This window comes from Centroberyx gerrardi, chromosome 15 (genome assembly GCF_048128805.1).
Source record: "Centroberyx gerrardi isolate f3 chromosome 15, fCenGer3.hap1.cur.20231027, whole genome shotgun sequence".
In the NCBI taxonomy this organism is placed as follows: domain Eukaryota; kingdom Metazoa; phylum Chordata; class Actinopteri; order Beryciformes; family Berycidae; genus Centroberyx; species Centroberyx gerrardi.
Genome location: NC_136011.1, coordinates 8,897,367 through 8,910,693, shown reverse-complemented (window position 1 = coordinate 8,910,693; position 13,327 = coordinate 8,897,367). Strand labels below are relative to the sequence as shown.

Below are 13,327 nucleotides of genomic sequence, written 5' to 3'. Positions count from 1 at the left end.
CAAATCAAGTTGAACATTGAGGAAAAGCTTTCATATACAAACTGAGCAAATCTTTATTATGTGCCTTTTTATATTTATACAGGCAGAGGTTTACTTTTGCAGTAACACCTTGCTATACACACAGTCACATCTGGGAGCTGCCCAAAGAAAACATGTATGTCAGTTGAAGGGTAAATGCCTTGTGGGGGCTTCTTGAGGGCACCTCAACAGTAGTTGTTGTGGAAAGGGAGACTGTTACTCATTCATTCATTCAATACATTTTCTTCACCCACCAGTTTCTCAGCTGCTCTGGGAATTTGAGCTGGCAAAGTTCTGGTCAGAAACCCACTTCTGACATTTAGAATACTGATATCCTGTGTTCTAGTGAAGGCTGTGCCCAGTGATGTAGTGGTAAATTAAAAGGTGTATAAAAATGACCTGCAGTCAGTGATTATCATAAGGCAAAACAGACCCTATCCTCATAATAAACTTACTTCAGCTTGAGTTTACTTCTATGTTGTAGGCCATTCTATGAATTTATGTCTTGAAGATTTATGTCAGCCTGAAAATCTGGGTAAGCTATTCCGCAAATAAAAAGATGAGTTAAGTGAGTTTAGGTCGGTTTAGCGTCCAGTACATCCCTGGCAACGTTAATGTGATTATTATTTTTGTTTTATTGATATAAAACAGCTGATCCTTTCTGAAACTTTAAAACTTTTATTTTGGAGTCCGGGGACAACATTGCACCGGAAGTGTGTTCTTACAGGTCCTCCTCACTGCTCTCTCCTCCCCGACACCGGCTAGCTCAGCTGTCATCTGTCTGAGACGATAAAGATGGCAGGAAACAACTCGTACACAATAGTAGAATATTTCGGTGGGGACGACGGTTACCGTTGTGGTTATTGTAAAAATGAAAAAGGCAACTTCTCTCATGGTAAGTGTTCAATGAAATAGCGAACTAGTCGTTACCGCTTCACTGAACTGATGCGCTAGCATTATGTGCTGTGATGGAGCTCCGTCTATTTGCTGGAATGGTACTGTTTGGGAAGAGGGCTAATGTTGGTACTGCAAGCCTAACGTCAGTTAACCCATAGCTAGCTTGCCACTGACAAACCAATACCCTCTTAGAATGTTGTTATGTTGCAACAAAATACTATTACACTATATTTACAATAGTGTTACATTGAGACAGCCTACTTGAATAGCTTGTGTTGGTCAACGAATAGCTAGCTAGGGAACATAAGCTACCCAAATTTACTAAGGTTAGCTCCATTTTAGCCGTTTATCTCTCAGCCCTCTTTCTAACTCTTCCTTCCTGGAAAACCAACCAAGAGAGCCTTGGAATAAGTTAAGGTAGTCAAGCAAGATTCTCTTCTTTCAATTAATGACCCCACTTCACTTGAACAACACTGTTTTACTCGAGGCTAACACTGTATTAACATATAATCTAGATTTATAGCCTTGTACACTTCAATTTACATCCTGCCCTACTGACGTGAACACTAGCAGCAAGCTAGAGAAGCTGGGCAGTGAAGCCAGGCTATCGCCCTTAGCTCGCAAGCAAAACTGCAGCTGTCCCTCTCACTTGGTCTGTCAGCACTTTCACCTAGACAGGAAGGAGAGTCTTATGTATCAGGTCAAGATAGCTCAACTGCATTTTCCACAAAAAGGCATCAACTCATGGCTGGGGTGTGGGGAATGCAAGATGTGTGTCGTTTTTGTGTCTTTCCATATTTTGGTGCGGAGTGCTGATGGCTACAGTCACCTGATAATTATCATGCCATGTGAGAGTTCATGCTTGATATACACATGATAGCCTAGTGTTGAAATTCGCGTAACTTGTTTGTGATGGTGTAATTTGGTGGTTATGTGGATATCATCTTATGGTGAATGATTCATTATGTCCCCATACAAACTTGTCAGTTGTAGTTTCTGAGTGGGCAGTCCTCCCACCTTCAGTACTGTATTAGTTTTTCAGACTGAACAGGCAACATGGATTGCAACGTGTGTAGAGAGAAATGTCACAGCATCAGTATGAGACTGGATTTCGACATGCTGAAACATAACACGCCATGTATTTACTGTACATGAATGCGATCCTAGCAAGTGTAGTGTTGTGCTGCTGTGTTGCTGTGGCACATCAGGATTGGAAGCATTTAAAAACAGAATGATAGGACTTTGGATGCTTCACATTTGCCCTATTTCCTTATTTCCTTATATCCTGAATTTCCCGAAGGGGATTAATAAAGTGCTATCTTATTTTATTTATTGCAGCTGAGTTGAATGGTGGAGTGTTTGCCTCCTTAGTTCAGTTTGTTTGGTGAGGTGAGAATGGTCGAGCCGTGATGCACATCCAACAATCACTCCCTGGTCAGCCTGAGAGGGGTGGCCTCGGGCTACTTCCAAGTGAACCCTGAAACAGTTTGTTTAAAGTGATAATGTAAATTGATAAGGACAGGAAAATAGCCAGCGAATTGAGCATTTAATGAAGCCCATTGGCCGATTTTTGTTGACATTTTCTCATACTTCTCTGAATGTGTTCCAGACCATCACTGAAGTGGAACCAACAAGATTGTTTGTTTACACATCTGCTTGTTAGGAATCAAGGTTTTTCCAATAAATAGCAGACTTGCACAACCACATAACTTTGTTTATAAAGTGTGGTCTGTTTGTCATTTGGCAATGGGAAACATCAGCAAACCAATGAAAACCTGCAAAAATATAACGTTTCACTTGGAATAGTTGAAATTAACAATAGGTGAGAAGATTACCTAAAAATCCCAAGACTGCCTTATATAGGCCTACTGGTGAGTCCTCTGTGTCGGACACTGCAAAACAGGAAAGAGCCTGTCCACCTACTCAATGTTGTGTACATTTACTTAATGAAAAGTAAGGGCTGCCTGGAACTCTTGATTATAGAGTTAAGATGGGATGGAGTTACGATAGCCTAATCCTCCTGCTATTTTAGGAATATTCTTTCCATTTATTCTCTCTATAGAGATTGATCTATTTCAGTGTTCTGAATGTTCTTTCCAGTTTTGTTCTGCTGACAGGAAGGGTTATACAGACCATATCACATGCCATCAAGGTCTATAATCATGCTCTTGAAAGTGAAAGTAGCCAATTGAGCAGAACTTAACCCTTAAATGCACAGGCTACTGAAAAAACCTGTACAGTATATTCTGTCTAGATGCTCTTCTTAGTTAGACTAATGTAACCTTCCTTTGTAGGAGGTTTTGCCTTTGATACAGAGCTATAAAAAGCCATGTAAGAAGATGGAAAGTTGTGTGTGACAGAGACTGGTATAACACAATCGCGCTGACTATAGGGCTCAGGCAGTTCCTTGTGCAGTCAATGAGTGTTTGGGCTAGCCGGCAGATGAGCGCTCCTGGCTAATCTAAGATAAGAGAGGTAATCTGGGTACGTAACCCCACATAGGAGGGCAGGCAGGGACAGGGTGTGGGGAGGACAGAGAGCTGTAGTCCTGTCTAATCCTTGTAGGAGGTCAGCAACAGTGTTAAAAGGCCATAGGTCTCCTTTTGTTGATACAGGTCGAGGTAAAAGTGCACTAGACTTGATGCTATAGTAATTAACCCATTCTTTTAGGCCACTGGGGCTCCAGTGGCCTTATTTGGGCCAGTATGTGATTTTAAGTTTTCTTTTAAGATTTAACTTTCTGGACATACAAGCCTGATTAATTTCTAATGGGAGATTCCTTTCTACTGCTTTTGAGTTCTTGATAAGATTTGTGAAACTCAAAGCCTAGATCAATGATGTTATTGTCAGATATATGAGCAATGTTTATATTTTGCTTTAGACTCCTCCAATCAGGTGCTGAAGAAAAATAGTGTTGTGCTAAATGTGATAAGATCACTGCACCACATGGCTCACACACAAAGCAAACGCAATTCCACACAACACAACAAATCACATCTGCTCTCCTTTGTGGTGCTGCTCTCCCCTCTCTCTGTGGTACTGTGTCTGTCATGCCTCAGTGGAGGTTGGAGAATGGATCAGGTGTGAGTGACAGACAGGCGCTCCTGTTGTGCCGTGATGACAGCAGAGATAGCATTCACATGTAGCCCAGATGGCACGATGCACTTGTAGAAATATCAGCTTTTCAATTATCTGGCTTTCTGGCTAACAGTTATCTGGCTTTTATGCTGTTATTTAATTTGCCCTACAATAGGGTGAAGTTACTCGTTATCAGTGTAGTTAGCAGGATGTTTTAGACTGTCGTGCATTTTTGCCTTTTCCTCTAGTGACTATAAATTTGGGATATATAAACATAGATCTCTGAAGCCTTTGACTTATGATAGGAAATGGACTGGGTATTTTGCAACTTCCTGAGCCTGGTCATCCTATTTTGTCTTAGATCTGTTTTACCCCAGTGTATGCAAACATTGCAGCTGCAAAATACGAGAATGTGTCCTTCATACTGTTTTTGTGTCCAGAGGTCTGTTGATTCAGGAGGATAAAAAAATGTCCAAGTTTTGTTTACATCTGTATTATGGATTAAACCTAAAAAAATTTACCCAAATATATAATTCACATTATTGCTATGGTAGACACTAGTATTGTCAAGATTTGTGTACAAAACGATTATGTTTATGTCTGTAATCTGTTTTGATCTTGGGCTGTTTACTCAATATTTATGACCATGAACAACTCTTTCCCAAAGCTAGAAACCAGAGAACTAATACTCTCTGCCATTCAAGCAACACTGTATGTTCCTGCTTCATTGATGAGTTGACTGAATACATGAAAGAACTGAAGACATACAGTTTATAAGACGACCAGTGGTTTTGCCATGTTGTGATCAGATATAGGCTACAGTATATGGTAAATATGATTATGGCTTGTCGTCCAAACAGGTGCTTAGTGAAAACATTGTTGTGACAATTATGTTATCGTCAATGTACTACACAGAGATAGATCATAATTTGTCCCTCACTGCCTCAGTAGGGGGAACCTACTCTGTTGGTGCTAAACCTGTAGGCCATAGCAGGGCCAGGCTCTTCTTGCTGTAGCTGGAGGGGAGGAATGGCTCCAGTCATCTGCCATTTGCTGCTTCCCTGCTGTAGTGTTGCTCTGTTATATCACACTGTGTTGTCTCTCTGTCTCTGTGGACTCTAGCAAAACACTGCTCTACTGGGACATGGAAAATAGTACTCAATTACAGTTGCAAAACAATGTGTGTGTGTGTGTCTGTTGTGTGAACTGGTATACAGTGGTTTTTCCCCAGTTGGTTTAGATGGAAACTGATACTGTAAGTGTCAAAGTGAAACCATTTTAGGTGTATGTGTGTATGTGCGTGCCAAGTGTTTACAGTATATGGTTATAGAAGAGAAGGTCATGAGTTGAAACGGGGAGCTCAGAGCTCTGTTCTGGGAAGTAGGACCCGGGGTACTATGGCTACATCCCAGAGGACCGTATGTTTCCATTAGGGCCTTGAGGCACTGTGGGAAATTCCACCTCCCTGGGGACACACTGAGATATCCCAGTTATCCCAGCTCTGTACCTTAGATGCATCCTACTTCAAGCCCACAAAAAAGTTAGCAGAGTTATTTTCTTGAAGCTTTCATAAAGCTTTGTTTTGTTCAGTTGTGAAAAGCGCCTGGCTGATTCAGGACTGAAAGCAAAATGAACAGCTTTTTCTGCCAATGCACCATGTCATTTCCTGGCATTCAAGTTAAGCCTTTTATAGGAAATTTTAATGGCAACATGCTCTGATGGCTGGTTTCTTTCCATTTGAACAGGGAATTTTCTTTGTTTGTGTATTAAACACTACACATAATACATGGATTTATCATAAGCTCAAATTTAATACTTTATTGTTCCAAATAGGAAAATTCACTTGCATCAAAGCTTACAACTACGGATACACCAAACTATTTTTTGGGGGGTCATTCCAATTACCAATTTTGAAAGTGTGATTGGCCGATCACCAATCCGAATGTTGGTTGTTGGTTGAAATGATTCATTTTACCCAGACTTTCTACTAAAAACAGCACATCCTAAAAAAGTGTACAGCAAGTGTAAACTGTAAAAAATTCAATATAGCACAATGTTTAACAGATTGCTCTTATGGCTGCATTCCATTGCTGGCCTAACCATGTGTAAATAAATCATAGTTTTTATCCGAACATAGTGTGTGCTTGATGACTGAGGTGCTTACTCACTTACTGCCGCTGGTAGTGGATGAAAAAGGTTTTCATTGAAGTAGCATAGTCTATGTCTTCTGTCACAACACCACATCAGAAATGAATATGTGAGCTATCAGTATTTTTTTACAGTTGAATCAATTAGCACATGAAAATAAATAACAAATATAGTGTTATAATCTGATCTTTCAGTTGAAATGGTGATTGATCAATCAACAGTGACCTTTTTAGAAAGTCTAGAACCATGATCGGTGGCTGAGTGATCGGTGCATTGCTACATACAACACAATACATAATCACAATAAACATAATTACTTTTTCCTTATATCTGTGCGTATAGATGGTGATAAGATAATTGCGATAAACAGTGTAGGCAAATATTGCTTGATAAATATCAGTGCCTCCAGACATCTGTCTGGCCCAAGTTGTGAGTGGAGCAGTATTCAATGTCACCTTTTCATAGTTTGCTATTTTTCTAAGAGCTAGCATAGCACTAGCTTGTAGTAAATCAATGATGTTCCTTCTCTGTTCTACAGGGATGTGGTCTCACACCATGACAGTACAAGACTACCAGGACCTCATAGACCGAGGATGGAGAAGGTAAGAACCTGTCCCCTAAACCCACCCATTCCCCTGCTCACTCATATGTTGGCCTTATCTACTTGTGTAACAGAATAACAACAAAAGATGATATGATGATTTTTGTTTGGGACATTTCTAACCATTGATAGTGGATTTTACAGTCAATGTTATTCATTTCTTTCCTTTACAGAAGTGGGAAATATGTCTATAAGCCCATAATGAACAAGACCTGCTGCCCACAGTACACCATCAGGTAAACACTAGCACCTTATCCTACCCATCAGAGTTTTCTCTCATGACTAATACTGTAATGATTAACGTTATCTAGACCAGAAAATCATGGAACACATGAAACTGGGTGAACCATGGTAGTTTGATAGATAAAATTAATAACATAAGAAATAATAAATATTTGTATAATAGCAGAAAATGTATACACATAGTAGTCTATTCTAACCAAATCTCTACCTCTGTGCTCTCTGTCAAGATGTCATGCCTTGAACTTCCAGCCATCCAGATCCCACAAGAAGATCTTGAAGAAGATTAGCAAATTCCTTTCTAAAGGGGAATTACCAACAGGACAGGGTGATGGTGAGTATATATTGGCAATAATAATTGGGAGGGTGTTCTTTACTGTGATTATGGGTGCTATGGCGATGCTGCTTACACCTAGATGCATCGGCAACACCAAAGTACCCATATTCACAGTAAAGAACATTTACAAGGGTATTGTGGCAGTTACCAATGCATGTGTACTGCCTGAAAGTTTTAATAACTTTAATAACTTAATAACTTTATTTTTATAGCCCTTATTGAACCAAACTTACAAAGTGATTCACAGGATTTAAGACAGCTGGGAACAGAAAATGATAAAACATTACATGGAATAAAACACTCCAGTATAGTAAGCATAAAACAACAACACAATGAGCATATATGGGGAAAAATAAAACATTCAAAACAATTTTAAAACATGGACAGTTTAAAATGAGTTGGTTCCAGTAACAGCAACTCCAAAAAAGTGAGTTTTGAAAGATGCCAGATGATCTGATCTCCTCAGGCAGGTCGTTCCAGAGTGTAGGAGCCATTATGGCGAAAGTACAGTCACCATTAGTTTTTAATCTTGATTGCAGAGCGGTCAGGAGCACCCTGCCCGAGGATCTCAGGCTGCAACTAGGCTCATAGGAGGTCAAAAGCTCTGTAATATAGCTGGGTGCTAGGCCAGCAAGTACCTTTAAATGAGATTAGTAAAATCTTAAAATCAATCCGAAAACATATTGTAAGCCAGTGAAGGGCAGCTAAGACAGGAGTAATGTGTTCTCCTCTTGGACCCAGTGAAGAGTCTGGCTGCAGCATTCTGCACTAACTGCTGTCTAGAAATACTCTGTTGGCTTAAACAAGTGTACAGTGAATTGCAGTAATCAAGGCACGATGTGATAAAAGCATGAATAACTGTTTCCAGGTTCTTGAATGGTAAAAACGATCTAATCTTAGAAAGTTTCCGTAACTGTAAGAAACTGTTTTCACATGTTTATCCAAATTAAGATAGGATTCTGCAATTATAGTCTACATTATATGACAGTGTGCCAAGGTGTTTTGTGATCAGTGCATTTGAGGAGTGCGGACCAATACAGTAACTTAAGTTTTATTTGCATTTAATTGTAAGAAGTTTTGTGACATCCAATTTTGAATGTCCTATAGTATAGTAATGTAGTAGTTTAGTAATATAGTAATGAGTACCTGCATGATAATAAAAACAGGAAAAATACACAAAGATTGCTAACTAGCTCCCTGGTAACAACAATGAGCATAGTAACATAGTGAATCGCCAGCATGGTTGGAATGCATCTTTGACCAATCAGATTGCTTTGTGTCCCATGGTTTAAATGCTGTTGAGAGGCCTTTCCACCTTAACAAGAAGAAAATTGAGAGGCAAACTGGGTTGTAATAAATTCTATCTTTTAATATTGAATATTGACACGAAATATATCGGCTATCAGTAGTTTTCAATCTTGACCTTCAAAGACTCATATCTGTCGAATCCTTGTTAAGACTACCTATTGTATAATGTAGCATGTAGTAATCATACTCCCTATGTACGTAGAGCCATGTAAATAACCAGAAAGTGTTACAACAGTGAACTCTCACTTATACACCTGCAGACACAAAATCAAAACTGTTGCTACTGTGACGCTAGAGTATACATTATCTAGTGTAAGGGATGTTGATTGTGTGCTTTGGCAGGGGAGCCGATGGACTCGATGTGTGAAGAAGCAGGTCCACGGGAGCCAACTAAAGTCTGTCTGTCAGAAGTGGAGTGTCCTGCTATCACAGAAATTCAGAAGGAGGTAGTGGATTCCAAACCAGCAGACTCAGAAACATCAAGAAAAGATCCAGCTTCTGTCTCAGATGGGAGATCAGCAGCCACAACTCCCAAACCAGGTAAGATGTCAGATCCCTTAATGAATGACTGGTACAAAACCAAATGGTTACATCAAAATTACTTTATACCGATTATCATGCTTGCAGATTTTGTTAAAATCTGGGTGTTTAATTGAACACCAACAACATGCTTGGGAGCCGGGCTCTGTGTGTTTGTTGGTTGGCTCGTTTATTTGTTTGTGTGTGATGCTTTTTGCAATGCACTGTGCTTAGGGGAATTGTTGTATGTGCTCTTTAGGCCATGCAGAGTCCCAAGAGCCATGCGTAAAGGAAATGCAATGTGCACTTGTATACCAGGCAGTACGGTAGAAGTCACAAATGCATGAGCCAGCTCTAGGTTGGTGCGCAGTACATACCAGGAAGTGGCCCATTGATTTTTTTTTAACTGCAGTGGCTAAGTCAATGCATGAATTAAATCATTTGTACAGCAATTCTCTTAGTTCAACAACACTGTGCTACCACAGCACTTTGGTGTTTAACAGGTGGAGTTTTTAAAGTCAACGTAGTTTCACTCACTCCAATCATGCAAACCCCTTCTTCTGCATGCAGTCCCCTTCAGTTGCTTCTACCTTCAAATGATCTGTACCTCAGAGACCACAAGTCCAAGAGCAATGAAATTTGGTGAATAGGTTTCACATCTCCCCTACTACTCGGGTAAAAAAACCAAAAACACTGATTGCCCAGATGGTGACGCTACAACAAGCAACTTTACTGTTTGGCCAATAACTCCTTCCTCGAGATGAATCCATTGCTGCCATGATAGTTTTTCCGCCATTGTCAATGTTGTACAAAACCTATTTTTCGCTATTTCTCTTGCAAAGTTCCTAAGCAGATCATAAGCATCCATTACACTATGAATTTGTTCAGCTCCCATCTGAACATAGATTTAGGATTCCCATGTGCAAAATTAAGAGGTCAAGTAACTCTTTTATTCCAATTGGTTTTATTAACAAATATGGCCTGGTTTCAGTTATTGCTGTATACCAGTCTTTTGATTTTTGAAGCATTTTTCTTCTTTATTTTTGACTTAAGTTATTAACTGTTACATTTTGGTGCTGATGTATTTTTAGATGTTTTTATGTACTGTTATTCTGTCTCAATGTTGTCTATGTTGAACTCCGCTAGCTGTAAAACAAATTGCTCCTCTGGGATAATAAAGCTTTACTGCACACAGCACATGGACTAGATTACAGCTTTAATGGTGAAGATGCACAAACAGGAAGTGAGGCAAAATTCCTAAACGCTTAATGTTAGAGCAACCAAATTTCACATATATATTTGGGATGGACCCAGAAGTGTGTCAGACCACAATTGGTCAAGCTCCATAGTGCCACCATCAGGCAAACCTTGCAATAGCACCTGTTTCTTCCTACAAAGTTGCCTCTATATCCTATATCAAAATTTTGCACACAGCATATTTCAACTGCCCAAATCATCTCTGTATCACAAAATTCTGACACTTGTAATCGTTTGGCTGTGACTTAGGCTGACCTTAGCGCCTAAATGTAGATTTTCTCAATCACTAGTGACGTATCCGGACGCCAGAACGAACGGTTCAAACTTTAGTCCCGCCCGCAAAGGCGCTGATTGGCTTGATTGTTTCTCTGAGCGAGAACAAGCCGTTGACTAGAGCAACACCAGACTCTGAATCACTTGACAAAATCTGAAAAGTGGGCGGTACGCAATTCAGGAGTCTGGAACCAGGCTAGGACTTTCATAGAAATCTTCTGTCTTTGAGATGTAGAACTTTTCCAAAATGATGACTCAAGCTTGGACCCCGCTAATGGGCACCTGTGGCTATATTTAATATTATTAATTAGAGCATGCTATACAGGGCAAGAGATTTCCTTTTTATCAATGGGTAAATCCCAAAATGTATCAGTCACTTAAAATATTGTATCAGCCAACTAGAATTTCAGAATACACAGGACCTCTGGATGATAGTTGGTTACCTGCCAAAGTGGCTGGTTCAGTAGTAGTAAAAAAAAAAATCGCCCTATATTTGGTTGGTGGCTGGTGGTAGTTTCCCACCCTGATGCTACACATTTCCTTGTTCCCAATATTTATTTGCTCATCTGTGCTGCTGCTGTGAGTTATGCTGACTCTCCCACTGCCAAGACTCCTCTTGCTGTAGTTCTGCTCTGCATCTACCCACAGGGTGTTTGCAGCTTAGTGTTCCCTACATGGCTAATTATTTTGGATGCCTGGCGTGCTTTATAACTGCAGCAGGGAACGCTCTAAAAAGTTGCAATGTGTAACTGTATTGTCACTTCACTGCAATAAATTGTAAAACTGACAATGTGATTTTCTGTGTACGTACCACTGCTAGCCAGAAGGTGTCACTATTTACCTTGTAATGGACTCCTTTGTGCAGGAGCTGCATGAATGGGGCTGGCGTTCCCTCTGTATTTTTATGAATGGGTCTGGTTTGGGCCTTCATATCTGTCATGTTCTCCCCCTTACTCTCCAGTACAGGATATCCTCAGACAACTCACAGTAACAAAGCAGTAATGAATGAATAACACTTGTAGCGAAGAGATAATAAACTCCTATTAGACACGGGAAGCAACACTCCTAACAACTGTTCATATTTCAGGCCTCAACCACTCTTCTGTCTCACACAGCTAATGAGAACAGGCTCTATGGTCGTTTATCATAAAGTCGAAGACGTACATTGAAGCAGGAAAGCCTGGTATTGCCACTGTTTGATCCAGACACAGACATAAACACACACACAGAAGAATTTCAGAGGTGCCAGTTCCTCCTCTTCGCTTTACACATCTCGTCAGTAGTGCGGTTGCAATGTAAGAGGGAAAGAAGAGCTTAGCACTGCACTCTTCTTCCCCAGACCCTCAGAATAACTGGCCCCTTCAGGAGGCTAGCAAAGAGGAAGCAGGGAGGATTTAGTGTCGAGACAGTGGTTCTCCACTCCCCCCCCCCATTCACCTCCAACAGAAAACACCTGGACATAGCTCTTCTCAAGCTTTATGACTGGAGCACTTTATGGCTTTGGGCAGGTTCCAGTGCTAGTTTGAGAAAACATGGCTCCCCATCTGCCATATAGCCTAGCTACAGCCGGAGGTAAATGGATGGAGAAGTACAGATGGAATGTTGCTTTTTGCAAAATTGGGTTGGGTTCCACTTTTTAAATCAAGATATTATGGTAATTACAATGAATAGATAAGCAATGAAATTTGCATACATGCATTTGTATCCAGTTGTCTTAATATTTGAAGTACTTGCTGTTTTCAGTTTTTATTATAATCCCAGAAGCCAATTAATTTGCAGTGAATAAGCAAGGGATCGGTCATTATTACAGAATAAGCCCATTTGTGGAAGGGTGTTGATCGGCCTGAAGGGTCTTATGCTCTGTGTACACTATTCTTAACACATTGATCATGTGACATAGAATATGGATTCAAAATTATTTTATTACAAGGTTAAGTAATTTACAGGCTTCTTCCAAAAAAGAATAGTTCAGCAGGATTACAAACATTGAAATGTCTGTAGCTAGTATCCATGTGCTACATGTACCAATAGCAACGGAGCCAAATCCAGTAAGATTGCTGTTCAGCCTCACGTCTTTTTGACACAAGGTGTCGCTAGTTAATTTGATTAGAAATAAGCAAAATCTAATGGACTTCTTGACTTGAGTGATATGATTAGATGTGAAACAGCTGTGTGTTATTCAGAAATATCAGACCTCAGAATGCGTTCATTGGCCAATCAGAATTGAGTGTTCAACAAAACTGTGTAATAAAAGACTATCACACAGTGCAATGCAAGACAATAACATTTACACCATTGGCACCAAAGAATAGTAGTGTTCATTACAGTGCATGGGTGCCTGTGCAGGTTATGCTGATTGTTTATCTAAGTATCAGCATGATGGATGATGGGATGAATTTGTTTGACAAATGTGTTTTCATTCCTGGAAGCTGTATTGTGTGTATTTTGATTGGGTGGGGATGACAGAAAGTGGTACCTCCCACAGTTTCCACGGGTAGTATTCGTCTACCTATAAAATGCTACTACTGACTCCCAGATGTTAATATTATAGTGGCACTACCCACTGAAGACAGAGCAGCCTCCTCCCATAGTAAAATTAGCTTGTGTGTTTATACATGTTTATGTGCGAGAAAGCAATGTATCTCAGTTCT

General features: G+C 40.0%; 1 protein-coding gene across 3 annotated transcripts in view; it reads left to right on the top strand.

The window, feature by feature from the left end:
* The first annotated feature begins 775 nt into the window (after positions 1-775).
* Positions 776-13,327, top strand: part of ate1 (arginyltransferase 1) — a 63,296-nt gene continuing 50,744 nt past the window's right edge. For all 3 annotated transcript variants that reach the window (XM_071922593.2, XM_071922592.2, XM_071922591.2), the window contains exons 1-5: positions 776-913; positions 6,680-6,743; positions 6,916-6,978; positions 7,213-7,316; positions 8,970-9,167. In XM_071922593.2, coding sequence (XP_071778694.1) covers positions 814-913; positions 6,680-6,743; positions 6,916-6,978; positions 7,213-7,316; positions 8,970-9,167 — 529 coding nt within the window. In that variant the 5' untranslated portion in view covers positions 776-813. The remainder of the gene's footprint in view (positions 914-6,679; positions 6,744-6,915; positions 6,979-7,212; positions 7,317-8,969; positions 9,168-13,327) is intronic.